Genomic DNA, 18,528 nt, shown 5'->3' with positions numbered 1-18,528 from the left:
ACATATGTATGTATAAGTGAGGAGCTCAGTTATGTCGCTGTCAGGGTGCTGGGGAAATGGTGACAACATCAATTTCAAGGGATTCCTTCCAGCTGCTGGAGTCCTTGTTGAGCAATTACTCCAATTTGAAATTCACACAATGAAACCAAAATCTTAGCACCTGTTTTTGTCGTCTTCTTCCTACCTTTCTGCAAACCTCACCTAATTATTTAGGACTCTATCTTCTGATCAATGTCTTTCCATCATCGTTCGGCTGACTTAATGTGTGGTTGGACTTCGGCACAACTGACTTCAGATCTCTGATCTTCTGAGTTGTTCCACTGTTTTACATGAAGTTTGTAGTGATTTGGTAACACAATCAGAAGAAACGAATCTAGACATGAAAGAGCTTTCCTGGATGAACTAAGGGGAGGTCTAGTATTCAAATTCATAAAACATGCAACTATCACAGATCCTGGCCCCTAAGAGACAAAAAGCTCAGTTGCTCTGCTGGGAAACACAGCTGCAGTAAAATCAAGGAGAGCAAAGCCGGTATGTGAGGCAACAAGCAGCCTCCAGCCACTGCTCTTCTGATTCCTTCCCAGAGATACGCAGGACCCTCCATAGGCTGGAAATTTCACCAGTTGTTCCTTGCATCTGGTCGCACTGACGGAAGTCCTCAGCCAACTGATCATGCAAGTACCACATGCCTTTAGTCTGTGCATCTTTCTGTTGCTGTCATCTGGCCCTCCACCCCAATGCAGCAGGAGAACCGGGCCACTCACCGTCAGCTGGTTCTGGAGCTGCTTGACTTGGTGCTGCAAGGCCTCCAGCTGCTGACTCTGTCTTTTGGATGAACTCGTTGAGTAAGAGAGCTGCGAGAGGCTGTTCAGGGCCTCCTTCAACTTGGTGACTTCCTTCGCCATCTCGTTTATCTAGTGACAAAAGAATTTTAAATCAATAGGTAACATTAAATCTGCAGTAGTAAAATTCCAGATATTTCTAAGCTTCGAACATCTCGTCTGTAGCAACCTTTGGGATTTGAAACTCTGGAGCAATTTCCTTTGTGTTAAAAATTATTTTTTATTAAAATTTTTTAAAAAGATTTATTTATTTTATATTGCAAAGTCAGATATACAGAGAGGAGGAGAGACAGAGAGGAAGATCTTCCATCCAATGATTCACTCCCCAAGCGGCTGCAACAGCCAGAGCTGAGCTGATCCAAAGCCAGGAGCCAGGAGTCTCTTCTGGGTCTCCCAGGCAGGTGCGGGGTCCCAAGCATTTGTGCTGTCCTCAACTGCTTTCCCAGGCCACAAGCAGGGAGCTGCATGGGAAGTGGGGCTGCCAGGATTAGAACCGGTGTCCATATAGGGTCCTGGTGTGTGCAAGGTGAGTCCTTAAGTTACTAGGCTACCCTTTAAAAAGTTTATTTTTTTGATGATTTTTACATAGTTGATTAGGGTCAAGGGCTACAGGAAGGTGTGTGAAATCACCATTTCCACATTCTCTCTCTCTTTCCTGCATCTGGGGGAAGGAGGAAGATAAGGAAAGAAGCTACACCCAGCCTCCCAAACACCTCTTCACCATGGGTCTAGCCATCCAAAACCACCCCAGGGTCCTGATGTGGGCCATGCTTTAGGGTCCTGCTCAAGAGGTTATAACAGTTCAACAGTTCTATATTACTGCCGATCTCACCACTCTAAGCATGATGAAATCTCTCCAGAATCCGGTTAATATAGTCCATTTAGAGTCTCCATTTGCCCAGATATTCACTGCTAACACTTGGTTGGGGTAATTGATCAATTTGCTCTGTCCTCTGTCTTCTGTTGTAGTACCAGGTGTCCTCTGCAGACTCCAATGTACTTCCATATCCTCCATGTGCACCTGGATATACTGGCCACTGCTCTGTGTGAGCCCTGAGGAGGCCCAGACCTGACACATGCACTCCATGGTCAGATCATGGAACTTGCAAATCTCTCCATGTTTGGGGTTCTGAGATCAGCAGTTCAGTTGGAGGGATCTCCAAAGAAACTTCATCTGAGGTGATCCCAGACCTGATTCTTGTGTGTGTGCTTGCCAATACAGGGTCCGACACAGTCTGTCACCCCAATCAGCTTATGCACATGCTGGTGGTTGCAATTGTTGAGTCCGTTCTGCCTCCAGCCCTTCTACACAAACCAATGGGTACTGCAGCTCAGCCCGATCCTGCCCACCACACTTAGCCTTCACATACACCTGTGTCTCACATCCCATTCAGCTCTCATATATGTCAATGGGCATTGAGGCCTAGTTCAACCCAACCAACTCCACTATCCAGCCCACATACATGCCAGTGGGTGTCACTCTCTGTCTAGCCATGCCTCCCCCAGTCCTGGTTCACATGCTCATCACACAGAGTAGCAACCCAGGAGGGAGGTGCCCACTGTTTTCCTACTAGGCTCACTCCCACTTCAGGTGGTTCTGCAGTTTATTTTGACAGAATTTGTACCACCCCACCCCCTGCCGTGCCAGCATCTGCCAGCTGATATTGTGGAAAAGCCCAACCAAGCCTCTCCCACTCTGATTTATGCATGCACTAGAAGGAACAGTCAACCCAACCTGGCATTTCTCTAATCCAGCTCACATGAGGTCAACAGGTATTGTAGCCCTGCCCTGCCTGGCCTGCCCCCATCCGAACTCACACTCTTCAGTGGGAGTGGTGGTCCAGCAGGGGAGTCCCTCGCAGCCCTCCTATTTGGCTTCGCATCCTCCTCCCCATCTGGGTCTCAAGTGTGCTGGTTGGGTGCTATGGCCCAGTCTGGCACCTTAGCATCTGCCAGTGGGTGCTGTAGCCTGGTTGGGCCCAGCCCACCCCAGCCAGCTCCCAGTCCTGGGCCTCATGTGAACTGGGTTGTGTTGTGACCCAAACTGGCCCAACCCACACTCCATTCTGGTGTTTGGATTTACCACTGGGTGATATGAACAGGCCTAGCCTGGTTCACTCCCAGCCCGCACCAAATATATGCCGGTGGATACCATTCCCTGGCCTGGTCTGGGCTGCTCCCTATTGTGGTTCTTGCACTCACCTACAGGGACTGTGTCCTGACAGAGTAGTTTTCCAAACTCCTCCACCAAAATCTCTCCCAGTGCCAGATCTCGTGCACACCAGTGGGTCTATGGGCTAGCCCTACATAGTCCACCTCCTGTCCTAGCAGGAACAGTAGCCTTTCCTGACTGGCCTTCATCCATTCTGGTTTTCACTGTTGGATATTACAGCCTGGCTCAGCCTAGTCCACACCCAGACACAGCTCCCATGTGGCTGAGCAGGCCTCGCCTAGCCTGGTTCTCAGGGGCACCAATGGGTGCTAGAGTCTAGCCAAGTCCGGAACTGGCCATTACAGTCATTTGGGGAGTAAATCTGGGAATGGAAGATATTTCTTCCCCCACCCTCTCCTTTTTCGGTCACTCTGTTTTTCAAGTAATAATTAAATATTTTGAAAAGAAAGAGAATACAAGCACCCATCCCACTTCATCACTTCTTAACCAACTTCCTGTTCCTACAGGTCTTTAATACTCTTTGTGAAATGCTTCTTGGTTCAAGACATGGTGTTCTGATACATGGCCTTGGGAGCCTCTGGCACAGGGGTCCAGGGTTGCAGAGCGGATTCCTGTGGTGAACCATCCTGCACTTCCCTTCGCCTCCCTCCTTCCTCCATGCCATATTCAGTGCCATCTCCGAAGGCCTACTCCACACATTCCTTGTCTCCCTTCCTATACATCTTGGGAAAAGGGACCGGGCAGCGGAGTGACAGAGCAGGGCAGACTCATGGAGCATAAGGAAGCAGAACTGAGTCTGAAAATATTTGGGTTGCCATAGGATGAAGGAGTCTGTTCCGGATTCAAAAGGAAGAGCTGGCATTCTAGATGGGTCACAAACACCTTTCCATTTGAAAGTTCACTTCTGCTCCCCAACACTGTCACAACTGCATGTAGGATGATTTTCAAAGAACCAAAAGCTTAAGTACAAGGGGAAATGGCAAGAGACTTGAAATTTAACAAAACTAAATATCCAATACACTATTCTTGTTATGGTTTGGGGGACATGTACCATCACGTTTAGGGCCTCTGTGTACCAGAATATGTTGGTGCTAACAAATGCTACAAACATTTAATACAGTAAAGGGTAAAAGGTTTAGGACATTGCAAAAACCTAACAGTCACAAAATGTCACCAACCTTTTTATCTTTATCTTCCTCCAGTTTTGAAGAGTTCTCAGAGAATCTTTTCAGCTCCATGAGTTCATCTTGAGCTTGCTGGAATTTTTGCAGAAGTTCATTTACTTCCTGCTCTTTGGATTTCAAGAGTGTCTGAACATTTTCCTTCTCCCTCTTCACTTGGGAGACTTCACTTCTAATCTGAGCCACCTCCGAGTGGACCTTCTCTTTCTCTTTCACTGAATCCTTTAGCTTGGATGTCAACACACTCACTTCACTCTCCAAGGAAGACTGGAGCTTCTCATAGGAAGACCTGGGTACCATTGCATCGGTCATAGCCGCTTTCTCTTCCACAAGTTGCTTCTCTAGCTTTGCCACTTCCTCTTCCTTGCTGGAAAGGTGCTCCTTCAGGATGCTGATTTTCTCTTCCATCTCTTTGGCAGAGGTCCGCAGCGTGGTTATCACTTGCAAGTGTTCTGTGATCGAGACGGAGTTCTCTTTCTGTGCATCCACCAGTTGCTTGAGCTGGGTCAACTCACTCAGCACCTTGGAGTACTGAGACTTCATTTCATGAAGTGCCTCTTCCGCTTTAGCCCTAGACACATTTGTCACTTGCATCAGTTTCTCGTGCTCGGCTTTATGGATGTATTCAGCTGTCAGGTCCTCCTGGGACTTCCTCTTCTTGTAATCTTCCAGCTCAGCCTGGGCATCCTTGTACAGCTGGGATAGCTCGCTCACCTGCTTGTTGAGTTCATCAACCATCCTGCCCATGGTCTCCTTCATGTCCTCAGCTTCCTCATTGGCTTCCTGGGTTAGCTGATTTTTCAGTGTGTCTTTTAATTTCATGATTTCTTCTTGGGCCTCTTGGTACTTTTCAAACAAAAACGCCTTCTCCTTATTCATATTCTCAATAACAGAGCAATATGAACTTTTCATCTCCTCGTACTCTTCCCCGGGAGGCTTGGTCCCCGCACCCTTCTCCTGCTCTGCAAGTTTTTCCTCCAACTCTCTCACTTTCTCTTTATTTCTCTCACTTTCTTCTAAAGCATTCTGCAGGTCCTGCTTCAGCATACCCAGCTCCTCCTCCATGCCCCTTGGCTTGTGGAAATGGGAAGAGCTCTCCTCCATACTCTCTGGCGACACGAGACCCAGTTTCATCTGCTCCTGCACGCTGAGCACTTCCTTCATGGCCTCCTCATACTTGCTCTGAGTATCTTTCAGTTTCTGGCTGAGGTCAGAGCCATTCTCTGAAATCTCCGTGCTGTTCATGCACACAGCGTCTGTCCTTCGGGCCTGCAGCTCAGCCTGTAGCTGCTTCCTCTCGGCTTCAGAATTCTCTAGTTTCTTCTGCAAGTCCTGTAAAACCTCTTGGAGCTGCTGAATTCTAACATCGCTGTCAGCAGTGGATCTGCCCACGAGATCTGCCGAGGCAGTCAGAGGCGGCTTGGGTTCTGGGGGAGAAGCCCCACTGGCCTTGCTCAGCGATGGCGGTAAGTCAGCCTGGGTGGAATGGTAGGAGTCAAAGCTGAGGTCTGCTTCTGCCTCCTTGGGCGATTTGGCCTGGGACAAGAAAGCAAGAATTAGTTGGCCCTGAAGATGTGATGAGGTGAGCAGGCAACCAGGACAGCAACAGATCTGAAACTCAGGTAATGAAAAAAATTACAGCATCATCATTTGACATATACATCCTATCACCAATGGAAAAAACAGTCGATGAACACCTCAAAGCTCACTTTGAGAGACACTAGAAAGGGGGTTCACCTTGTGGTATTTTTAGTAGGTTAGGCAGCCACTTGCAATGCTGGCATTTCGTATCAGAAGGCCAATTTGAATCCAAGCTACTCCGTTTTCCATTCAGCTCCCTGCTATTGTGTCTGCAAATGCAGCTGAAGATGGCCCAAATGCCTGGGCCTCTAGCACCAACATGGGAGACCTGGATGGAATTTCAGGTTCCTGGCTTTGACCTATGCCAGCCCTGGCCATTGCAGCCATTTGAAGAGTGAAGCAGCAGATGGCAGATCTCTCTCTCACGCTCACTCTATCTCCCTTTTCTCACTTTCAAATAAAGCCACTAAAAGTTTATAAAAATACTGGAATTATTTTATTCGTACAACTTCTGACTTAAATTTTCCCTTTGTCTTTCAAATCCTTATGAAGTTGCCAAAACAGTGAACCTAAATATGGCTATTTCTTACGAAGTTCTAAATTTAAATGATCAGCTTTACAGAATAAATAGGTGATACAAATATTTCAAATGTAAAATTACATATGTGACTGTGTATTTTAATATACAAATACTTTTAACGTAAATTTTGCTCATACTTTTTTTTTAAAATATTTATTTGTATCACAAAAGTAGATCAGATTTACGGAGAGAAAACAGAAAAATCTTCCATGGCCACTACAACCAGAGTTGAGCCAATCCGAAGCCGGGAACTAGGAGCCTTCTTCTATGTCTTCTATGTGGGTGCAGAGTCCTAAAGCTTTGATCCATCCTCTACTGCTTTTCCTGGTCACAAGCAGGGAGCTGGATGGGAGTGGAGCATCTGGGACTTGAACCAGTATTCCTATGGGATCCTGGCACTAACAAGTTGAGGAGTTAGCCACAGAGTCATCACACCAGGCCCTTTATATAAAATTTAAAATTTTCATTTCATTTATTTTACTAGAATGGCAAAAACACATAGAGAGAAACAAAGAGAGATCTCCCATCTGCTGGTTCATTCCCTAAATATCTACAATAATTACAGTCAGGCCAGGCCAAATCTGGGAGCTGGAACTTGATCTGGGTCTCCTATATGGGTGGCATAGGCTCAAAGACCTCAGCCATCACCTGCTGCCTCCCACAGCTGATATGTGCACATCAGCAGGAACTTAGATCAGAAACGGAGGAGGGACTCAAGCACAGGACCCCAATCTGGGATGTGGGCATCCCAAGCAATGTCTTAATTCCTGCATCAAATACACATTTATATACACACATGGATATCTAACATCTCAGCAGATATTTACCAAAATACGTATCATATTAGGTATATTACTAGATACGATTTATGGAAATAGTTAATGAACCGCATTCAAGAAACAGATACTTCATAAGAAGCCTAAAATTAACGACATGTAAAAAGAAGAAACTAATGCAGATCTTTAAAACAAAGTCCATCTTATTATCTCTAATAACCAGCCACAGCTGACTCTACAGAACAGTCTGTGGTAGCAGTGTTTTCCCACCTGCAGTTTATCTTGTAACTCCTTATTGTGTAATGTGAGGGAAGCGACTTTTGCTTGCAATAGAACAAGAAGATCTTGTGGGTCAGCTTCAGAACTGATGTCCAACAAGCTATCAGCACCTTGGAAAAGAGAAAGGCAATTTAAAAGAATATAAAAACAATCAAACTGGTGTTTCTCTCACAACTCATCTTCTAGCCTAATTCAAGTCTTCTTAGCTCTGACTGTGAAAGCCCCCTCAGTTGACTGAGGGCAGCAGCAACTCCCAGGCACTGGTGGGCCCTTGCCTTGTTACTCCAGCACAGTATGTGTACCAACGGATTCTGGAAATGGACAGAGTGGGTCACACATTTTCCATTCATTGTCTTCCCAAACACCCCTGGACGGAGCCATTCCTCTGGTCTAAGTGCTTTAATTGTTCTCCCTCCAAAAATAATGTTTAACTTCCTTTATTTATCTCACAGCTTTTAGGATCTTATATTCATAGTTAAAATAAATGCTAGCTTTTAATTTAGAACAAATGAAAACACTCCTACCCCCATCTTTAGAGACTCTAAAACCCAGTATAAGGCTCCTTGAAGGACAAAGTATGGCCTATGCATGATTCACAGCTCTGTGATGCCTGCCTCCCTCACACACAGCCTGGCTTGGTCTATGCTCTCGTAAAGAGACATGGAATAGAGTTTGGTCAAAGAACAAAGATGGTTTCTCCAGGGCAGGCATTTGACACAGCAGTTAGGATGCCTCTTAAGATGCCTATATCCTCCATGGAAGTGCCTGGTTTGAATCTGCTTCTAATCGAGCCTCCTGCTCGTGTGCACCCTAGGCTGCAGCAGGTGGAGATGGCTCCTGTTAACGGGGCTTTGCTGCCCACACAGGAGGCCAGGATGACTCCTGGCTTCTGCCTGGTTTTGCCCTGGTTGTTGCCAGCATCTGGGAAGAGAAGGATCACCCTGCCTTTCATAAATGAAGCAAAAATCAGAATGAAAGGAAAATCAGTTGTTCCTTGATCTTACCTGTCGTACTGTCACTTAGTCTGTCCTTGTTTTCTCGTATAGAACTGATCTCAGCCTGCTGAAATACACAATGACTTAGAAGAATGTTTACAGTGTCATATAGCAGAAAGAATTGAGCAGATTTTCTTCCCAGAGTTTACAGTGTAATCCCATAGGGAAAACTCAAAGAAGATATTTTTAAATGTAACTGAATAAAAGATAATTCTTTACTAAGGGGTATATTCTCTACGAAGCTCTAGGAGCATATCCTCTAAATATTTTCAAGAAACTGCATATTACCAGCACAATCAAAATATATTTAACACTATGTTGCATAATATTCAACTTACTGGGGTATGTCCTAAAACCTGAGAAGGCAGATATTACATAATAAAATCAAACACACATTGTATCTTATCTAGGTGCCATGTCAATAAAAACACATTCGAAGTAGATGTTCTGGCCTTGCCAATTCATAAATTATGTTATTGTTACATTATTAATATTCATTTCTAAGAAGAAAGATAATACATGAGACCCATTAGGAAAGATTAATGTAACTTTATAAAGGAAAGAAATCCACATGGTTTTGAGTTGGTAATTGATTCCCCAAAGATTTCTAAACCTTTGATCCTCAATATCTATTTTGTTAATTTATTACAGAAGTTCTTCGAACTTCAAAACCAGACTCTCATTTCAAAGCATTACAGTGCATTGCCAGAAATGACCATACCTTTTATCTAGATGATCTACACAGTGACAAGATACAGTATTTTTTTTTAGCAAAAAACTTTTTTAAAATCCCAAATACTAAAATTAAAGTGGATTTCTTTTTAGGGATGAAGGGAAAGGTATTTATCTTTATAGAAAGCTTTTTATTTAAAAAAAAAAGTACTTATTTTTTTTAACTGAATTCGCTCTAAAAAGCTGCATCATTTAAAGCTGATAATGAAGATAACATATACATGCCTAAAGAACCACCACCATAATCAAAATTCAGAGTGTCTCCATAAAGATTGTTAAAATCCAATCAAAGGAGCCAATGATTCATAGTACGCTGCTTTGCCCAATGCTGCGCTCTGTAAGGAGGGTCTATTTTATATCCTAAAATACTGTAACAAAACTGAACACAGAAAGGAAGTACCTTGAAAGGTGGTTCAGCAAAAAATACTGATTCCTTTCCTGAAAGTGGTGTTGAAGTTATTGATCTTGGGGAAGACACATCACTCGACTGCAAACCGAAAGATGTCAATCAACAAAACCACCAATAAAGAATGCATCTCTAACACCTGTTTACTTAATGCAGCAAGGATCTTCGTCTTTAGTTAATCAAAGGGTTTCCTGTTTTCGAAGAGAGTCAGCTACTTCAACCTGTTTTTTTTAAACTTTGTAGAGTGCAACTAAGTCATTTTATAAGTTTATTAAACTTTTAATGCAAACGGAGAGTACCATTAATAAACATGCTAACATATATTTAAAATTAGGACACTCCTTTTATGGCCCAGGATTTCTTAAATTAACAAACTCTAGATTGTTTTTAAATTTGTCACTTTATAGATTTCTGAGCTTCCTTCTCTATGGAACAGTCACTATCAACTAGTAAGGAAAACTAGTATTACTATTAGATAACCAACAAGGTAAAGTTATATACTTTAATATGTATAATATATAATAAATATATTCCAGGAGTAGTGTAAGAAACCAATTAAAATTATTTTTCTAACTTCCTCACTAGCTACCTATTCTCTTATCACTCATTGGAGCTGTTAAAACAAGGAGTTAAAATCAGTCTAAACTTAATATCCTAAGGAAAAAAAAATCTATGTCAAGCAGTGGACTTTTCAAAGACCTCATAGTGCTTGGAGTGGCAAGATTGGCAGCGATTCATAACTGTTGAAATATCAAAACCACTTGAGCAAGAACCTCAGAGCATGCCCTACATCCGGGACCTGGGAAGGGTGGGAAACTTGGTGGGCCTTCTCCCTTAACACCCCCCTTTAAATATGAAGGAAACAATATGGAAAAAATACTGGTCTTATCCACTTTCCTGTAGCCCTTGAACCTTTTTACCCTAATTAACTATGTAAAGATTGTCAAAAAATATATATATTCAGTGTGTTATCATTAGCTATAGTCACCCTGCCATACAATAAAATCTCAGAATTTCTTTAAAAAAAGAAAGATAATGCTTAATTCTATAGGTTTTAAGCAGGTAAAAGTCAACATAATTTCCACACTGATAATCAAAATCCTTCTTACCAGAATCTGTCATTTAAAGATGCTAAAGATAATTTTAAATGTGCGGTTGAAGGTCAGTTCACAGATACTCCTTTTTGACCCAAATATAAAATTACAGCTTTGTGGTTGTAAGCTTGTTGATGGCTGGTTTGCTTCTGTTTTACCTGGGTTGGACTGATAGGAGGTGGTGGGGCTTTGCGCTTTTTTGGAGTTCCACTTCTTTCTGAGCTTATTTTAGAGACTTGATCATGCTGAAAGTTATCACAGTCCAGAGAATGGAGGTGGGTTAGTTAGGTTAGTAAAGTCTGAGCAAGTAGCTTCATCAAACCAATGAAGAAAACTCCAATAGTTCATGCAGCGTTTCTATACCAAGATTTGAAATCTGCTACCAACATAAACATAAGTAATATGCATGCTCCAAGTTTTCTTCAGCAGCCCATGCTTTAATAGCAAGAAAATAAAACAACAACAAAAGGACTAAATCAGATTAAGTTGGTGTGGAGAACCAAGAAAGTAGAAGATGAGGAAACGTCTACCATGATTCACACCCCAGAATAATATTCATGGTCAGCTTTCCATCTTAATGCAAAGCAGTGGTATTTCCCACACTTCTGCATTACTTCCATTTCTTTATTAAAAATGTAAATATAAGGGAAAGTGAAATCTCATTTCTGAAGGTTACTGACAAATAAGTAATACAGTTAGCTACAATAAATTCAGTATTAAGCATTCTTGTTGTTATTCAAGAACCTGATATTTGAACAAATAGAGCAGGCAAACATAAACCGAGTGACTGCATGCCTTTAGGATGAACTCCTAAATAGCAGAACACACCTGGTGATTTCTACTGTGTCATATGAGAGGACATCTTAGAAAAACCACAATTAAAATAAAAAGAAAATGCTAAACCACTGGTTCTCATAAAACATCTGACATTTTCATGACTACCCTGTTGTCCATGTGATATGGTTACTCAGTATGAGTTTAAACCACATCACACATTTTCACACCAGTAGGAAGTATTAGCACATTCCAGAAAAACATGAACATGTAAGTAACAAATTTAAAGTTACATGCTTCTAAAATGAGGTAATTAATTTTTCAAAAATGTTTCTTACTTCACAAAAAGGAATCAGTTATTTCAAAGATATTTCAGTTCTTAAATATCTTCAGTATAATCATGATCACTTTTCTATCAAACTACGGAGTGGTTTCATTTACATTTTTTTCAGATTGTCACAAAGAATGCGGAAATAAAACCCCTTACCCCAAAGATAAATACCTGCTTTGGTTTTGTTGGAGTCTTTATATCTATAGTAGAAAAATAAATCAGGAGGAAAAAAAGGAAACGTAAGAATCATAAAAACTCAATCCACTTTGGGGTGAGGGAATACGCGTGCACACACACATACACACACACACACACACACAACCATAATATGTAACATTTCATTAGTCTTCAAGAACATATCTAAAAGAATAATAAAATATATCATGTTGCACAAATTCCTTTATCCTCTGGGGAAAATGGAATGAATAAATTTAAAACAACAACAGCTATTCCTTTCACATACCAGCATCCTGAGAGATTTTTGATAATAGAAGGCTTTGAATTCCTGCATTTTCTGAGAGTTTAGAATAATGTAAGGCATTGTGTCCAAGAGAATCTACAAGGTTTAGGTCTGCACCCTTTTTAAGTAAGGCTTCCACGATGTCAGAGCTGCCGATCTCACAGGCCAGCATGAGAGCAGTTCTAAAGAAAACAGACAGAATTAGTACTCAGTGTGAAAACCCCTCAGAAACTAGAATCTTAAACAAGGAAAAACATTTCTTTATGCTTTGAATCCCCACAAGTTAAATGCAGTAAAGTCAACAAAATGAAATTAGGTGGTTGTTCTTTAAAAGCTTCTGATGAAATTGAAGCCTGAAATCAAATTGTATCAAACAAGCTAACACCATCTTCCACGCATTTGACAAAAGATGACAGAGTTCAGTATCACTGTGGATAACCCAGTCCTTTCACTTTAAGCACGTCAAAGAACCTATCTATTGCTAAGACTATTTTTAAAAACAAGCTAATACGTTTGCAAGAAAGTCACAGGAAGTAACTTAGTCGCATCAGAATACAATAATGTCATCATCAGTAAGGATGCCCACAAAAGTTCTGAGAAAAAACTCCTTGAGGTCACAACACACTCTGGATGATTTTTTTTTAAAGGTAGAAAACTAATAAGAAATTGAACCCATGATTTAATGATTGAGTCAAAATCTGACTGATATTTTGAAAGACCCCAGGAACAGACAGTGCTGAAGTCACACGGTTTCAGCCTGTGTGGTACCTTCCATTTTTGTCTCTGGAATTGACATCTGCTCCGTGATCCAGGAGAAAACGACAGACCTCGCTGTGGCCATTCTGCACTGCGAGCAGCAGTGGTATATTCCCGTCCTAGGAGACAAGCTCAGAGTCAGACTCCAAACACAAAAACTGCAAAGACCTGTGCTTTTCGCACAGCTTTTTATTTTTTGTTAACTAGTTTTTTGGACTCAACACTGCAGGTCCAGAGAGTAAGGTATTCTGATTCTATGCTGAGCCTCTCTGGAGGCTCCACTGAATCTTGGGAAAATTCTTAGAGATTTCAAGTTCCTCTCCACTCTTCCTGGGGAGGCTCAACTCTTGGGCTGCTCGCCCCCTCACTCAGTGTGGGGAAGGCTCCGGGTGAGTGCCCCATGTGCAGTGAGGCATGGTGCCACACACCAAGGACCTGCCTCTCTCTGGCATCAGAAGATTCCACTGCCTCTCAGCAGCTTCTTCCTGCTATTCCGCTCTGTTCTTCCTGGAAAGCAAAGCCTTTTATAATCTTACTAACTGAAAATCCTTAACATAAGACTCCTCTATGGTCTGTTCTTAACACACAGCTGGATTTAAAAAAAATATAGCATTATCTATTATGTCATGAAAATTAGTAATGTATTCTGGAAAAAGTAAAATTGAATCCTTAACTCCTGTAACAAACAGGTGGATTAAGAACTTAAATATTAGGGGCCGGTGCCATGAGGTAGTAGTCAACCAACCCTCTGCTGCACAGCCAGCATCCCATCTGGGTACCAGTTCATGCCTTGGTTGCTCCCCTTCTAATCCAGTTTCCTGCTTCTGACCTGGGAGAGCAGTGGAGGATAGCTCAAATCTCAGGGCCCCTGCACCCACATGGGAGAGCGGGAAGAAGCTCCTGGCTCCTGGCCATTGGTCTACTGCAGAGTGAACCAGCAGGTGGGATCTCTGTATGTATTTGGGTTTGTGTGTCTCTCCTCTGTGTAAATCTGCCCTTTAAATAAAAATAACATCTCAAAAAAACAACTTAAATATTACAGCATAAATCACACAAGAAAAAAATCTAGAATATATAGGCAAGTATTTCTGTAATCTGGGGCAAGAAGGGCCTGAGAGAAACAACACCAACCATATAGAGAAGCTGTTCTGTTTTCTTGTGGAACATACCCCATAAATCAATAGAAAGTGATTTCTAAAGTAGAAGCAGTTGAACAGGGAAAGGGAAATGATAAGCAACAATATAGTCCAACTATTGAAAAATGGGGATTTAAAATGTTTTAAATGTATGCTTTTCAATTCTTTCAAAATCTTTAATGGACAAACACTTGAATATATTTGAGGGCTACAATGTAATAATCAGATACACGTACACAATGCAGAATGCTCAGATTAAGCAACTATACATGTATAAGAAATGCATCTACAGAATATCCACATCACCGCTTCTCGGCCTTTTGGCTAAGATCAAGAGCAGAATATTTTCATCATGATTTAGGCATTAGGGAGGAGTAATGTGTAAGTTCATTTTGCAGGAAAAGACCCAAGTTGAAAGCAGCCAAATGTTTCCAAACACTTGGGTCTCCAAAGTTTCAAAGCCCTCAGGGGTCTCCCACAATGTCCTGCAGGACAGTGTCCACCTGCTGCTACTTACTAAATCCTTGAGGTTGACCGGGCTCTTGTGCTCCCACAGAACCTGCACAGCGGGGAGGCAGCCCTGCGCCGCTGGGGAGGGAGACACAAACAGGGCAGCCAGTCACAAGGTGTCTCGCAAGCACCAACAAAAGAAACTTGCATATCTAATCACCCCGGAAATCAGTGTTATTATTTCTGTGAAACCTGAGGGACAGGAATTAGGCATGACTCCCCAAGTGCACACCGGAGTGCTCAGGTTCAAGTGCTAGCTCCACTCCCAATTCCAGCTTCTAGCCTTTGGGCACCTGGGAGGCAGCAGGTGATGGCCCAGCACTGGGACTGCTGCGATCCCCTGAGAAGACTCCGATGGAGATTCTAAGCCCTGGTGTCAGCATAGCACAGCTCGGGCTATCGCAGGCATTTAGGGAGTGAACTAGTGGATGGCAACTCTGTCTCTCCCCTCTACAAATAAGTAAATTACTAAATTATTTTTAAAAGAACATTTATGCTAGTTATAATACATTAACCCTGAAGATTTCCTCTGGTAATGAGGCAGGCAACTGATGAATACTAGGTGTACTGTGTGGTCTTACACACTGTATAAAATACGAATGATGACACAAAACAGCCCCAGGAATAACACAGTTAATGCCTTCAATTGGGAAAATGAAAAGTTAGTGTTTCCTATGGTGGAAGAAGACTAAAAAGAGAAAGTTACCTGCGTAGTGTAAAGCTGTTTTCCCAGCGCTGTCAACATTTTCAACCGGGCATTTAGACTACAAAATAAAAAAAAAGAGGCACACATAATATAATAATATCATGCATGAATTCCTTTTAGCTCAGCCTTGCCTTGCAAGGAAGGTGGGACATATTAGGAAGCTGTGCACATGAAGAGGTCCCCATTGCTGTGCTCCAGGAAACATTTGTTTCTTTTGGGGAGGGAACTCCATCTCCATGTGACGCCATCAAGGAGACGGTCTCACCATTGCTGCATCACCAGTGGGGGGCCAGCAGATCCCCCCCACCAGCTGAGAACCACACTCCAAGGTCTCGTCTGGATCTTGCATTTCCCCCACTTTCTGCCTCAATTCTCCATCCCTCTTCAGAAAACAAGTTTCTCTTAAGTTATCCACACACAGTCACGCTCCTGGCCTCTCAGTCACTCCTCAATCCAATGCAACTGCTCTCCAGCCTCCACAGACACAGCCCTGGGATGGTCACAGTATTTTTGGTCCTTCTCTTTTTGACCTCTCCATGGCAATCCACTCATCTCCACATTCCTCCTCCCAGCTCCTAAGGCCCCTGCCCAGCCCGCCAGCTCTGACTACTCCACCTCCTTAGCCAAACAAAATATGTTAGGACTGCTGAGGGCTCTGCCTCCAAGCTTACTTCCCTGGGAAATTCATCCACAGTCGTCTGAAAATCTGAAACTAATGGCTCCCAAAGTAGACCTTAACAACACAAGTAACTCTTAGAATGAACATCGGTAAGTAACAGGTATCACGTGTCAGAAGTTCAGACTTTAAGGCTCCCAACAGTCCTACTTAGATGCCACTATTGCCCTCATTTTCAGATGAACAAACTGAGGCACAAAGTTTAATTCTCTCGAATCACAGTAAATCATCAAATGGAAGTTTCAAAGCCAGACAGGTGGGGCTGGCACCTTCATGCTCATTCCCAACAGATGTGATCTCTTAGCACCAGGCTTGGTAATCGGCTGCTCACCCATGTCTCTGCTTGATGTCTCCAAAGTCCCACAAACATCAAAATCATCTAGTTCTTCTTCGCCACACCCACGGCACTGCTGTTCATTCTGGCAGGGAACCAGAACGCATCACATCATCTTTGATTTCTTCTCTTCTCACTCCCACATCTCATCAATCACCACGTCCTGTCGAGTCTCCTTCAGAACACCTTGATTCTGTCCTCTTTCTCACTACCACGACCAAGACCGCAGCTTTTCATCTGAACGGTGAGGAGGGCTTCCCGTTTCTGTTTCTTTCCCTTTCAATCAATTCTCAATACAACTGGAACAATCGTTTCAAACTGTGGATGTCTCTGAGTGCTTAAAACCCCTTTAAACTGGGGACAGTACTGTGGCATAGTGGGTGATACCAGCATCTCACATGGGTAACAGTTTGAGTCTGGATGCTCCACATGCAATCCATCTTCTTACTAATGTGCCTGGGAAAGCAGCAGGTGTGCCAAGTACTTGGGCCTTGTTTTCATGTGGGAAGTTAGGACGAAGTTCCTGGTTCAGCTCTGGTCACTGTGTCCATTTGGGCCTTGAGCCAGCAGATGGACAACTACTTCATATCTCTCTCCCTTCCTTAACTCCATATTTTACATAAATAAATCCTTAAAATAAATCAAAGTCTGCTTATGATGGCAGACAAGGTCCTATCCTTAATGCCATCTTGCTTGTCCTAGTCCCACGCACTGGCTTTCTTCCCTCCCTGACCAGCACATTTCTTTCCTCAGACCCTTTGCACTTGTTCTTTCCAGCCTGGAATGTTTCCCCTGTGGCTCTTTGCTTTTGGCAGTTTCAGCTTAGAACCTCCTCCAAGGGGCGCCCACTTCTCAGACCTCCTTCACAGTGTGCTGTCCATTTCCTACTTAGTGCAGTGCATTTTGTAATGTTTGTTGAGCATCCGGTTGGGGTGGGGGATGCTCTGTTCAGAAGTACCTACTGAAGGACTGGCCCAGTGGAGCCTACACTCACTGTAACAAAGCATGAAAGGACTCATCCAGGCAGGGAAAGTTCGTGGGAGGAAGCAGAACTTAAAACGACAATTCTGCAAAGAGGAGTTGATCTCTCTGGCAGGCAACAGAAAAAAAAAAAATATCAAGCCTAGAGGGCCCTGGGAAGGCGCAGGAGTGAAAGAGGAATCAGCAGAGGATCATCAGAGAAAGCATGGCGGTCAAGACAGAAGGTGAACAAGTGTTGATGGAGACGCAGGGCCCGTGGAAAGCAACCCATCGCGAGCACCTCCTAGGCCAAGACTCTCGGAACAATCCAAAAGGCACTGTGCCCAGAGAGTCTGAAGTTGAAGAGGCAAGTACAGGTCACCTTGGAGTGAACTGCATGCCCTTTGGTGGGAAGAACGAAGATCAAGTTACAACTCATCATGCTTTGGCCTAATTTTAGAACAGCACAAGGAATTGTTTAAAGGCTTCAAAGATTCCAGGGAAAAACCAGTCCATTTGCATAACCAGATATAGGATTACAGTAAAAGGCTAGAATATCTGGTTCTGGCCCATGAGGCTTCCAGCTTGTCAGGTTAATTCTTCCTTCAAATCAGAGCCAGATGCAAAGCCTGGGAGGCTGTGCCAGGATGGGAATGGAGATTGAAAACACAAATTAAGAAACAAAACTGCGAAAGGGCCAAGGGCATGGACATGGGACATTCTGCAAGTCGGTAACTTTCATTGGTCCAGAGAGCCTGGTCCCAACAGGTGCAGGAAAGAAAAGTTCTAATTTCATTGCCTGAAGGGAAAAAGCCTTGGAGTGCAGTATACTAGGCCTTGATCTATTTTGCTTGAATTTTGTTTCCAAGACCTGTTGAGGTTAAGCACTCCCGGCGTTGGCAGTTGGGTAATACAAGACAAAGAGCTATGTGACCTGCAGGGCAGGATGAGCTCAAGAATGTGACCACAGTGCTGCATTAGAATTTCAAAGCCAAATTAAAGCAAGCTGCTGGGTCCCAAACAGTGCTGCCGAACCCGAGACAACAGTTCCACAGCACAGGCAGTACTCCACACACATTTTTTTATGGCTCTGTGCTGTGCCTGAAAACAGCCAGCTTGCATTCTGACCGGCTACAGCTGGACACCACTGTAGTGAGGGCTAATGGGAGCTCATTAAATATTCATTGTTAGAGATTTGCAGATGTCAACATTTGAGGGGATCATTATAAACTTCCTGGCATGGTCA

At 43.1% G+C, this 18,528-nt stretch overlaps 1 protein-coding gene across 2 annotated transcripts in view; it reads right to left on the bottom strand.

The window, feature by feature from the left end:
- The window catches only part of RAI14 (retinoic acid induced 14), a 128,510-nt gene that overhangs the window by 1,026 nt on the left and 108,956 nt on the right, over positions 1-18,528 (bottom strand). Inside the window, exons 5-15 of one of the 2 annotated variants that reach the window (XM_040977452.1) lie at positions 15,313-15,370; positions 14,614-14,684; positions 12,973-13,079; positions 12,208-12,386; positions 11,916-11,944; positions 10,798-10,884; positions 9,540-9,626; positions 8,417-8,471; positions 7,404-7,522; positions 4,194-5,732; positions 765-914 (exon numbers count right to left, since the gene is read on the bottom strand). In XM_040977452.1, coding sequence (XP_040833386.1) covers positions 765-914; positions 4,194-5,732; positions 7,404-7,522; positions 8,417-8,471; positions 9,540-9,626; positions 10,798-10,884; positions 11,916-11,944; positions 12,208-12,386; positions 12,973-13,079; positions 14,614-14,684; positions 15,313-15,370 — 2,481 coding nt within the window. The remainder of the gene's footprint in view (positions 1-764; positions 915-4,193; positions 5,733-7,403; positions 7,523-8,416; positions 8,472-9,539; positions 9,627-10,797; positions 10,885-11,915; positions 11,945-12,207; positions 12,387-12,972; positions 13,080-14,613; positions 14,685-15,312; positions 15,371-18,528) is intronic. The other variant, XM_040977453.1, reaches the window with a different exon arrangement.

The sequence above is a fragment of the Ochotona curzoniae genome, unplaced genomic scaffold (genome assembly GCF_017591425.1).
Source record: "Ochotona curzoniae isolate NIBS_2020 unplaced genomic scaffold, NIBS_Ocur_1.0 contig_2754, whole genome shotgun sequence".
Lineage (NCBI taxonomy): Eukaryota > Metazoa > Chordata > Mammalia > Lagomorpha > Ochotonidae > Ochotona > Ochotona curzoniae.
This window is presented reverse-complemented; position numbering and strand designations above follow the sequence as displayed.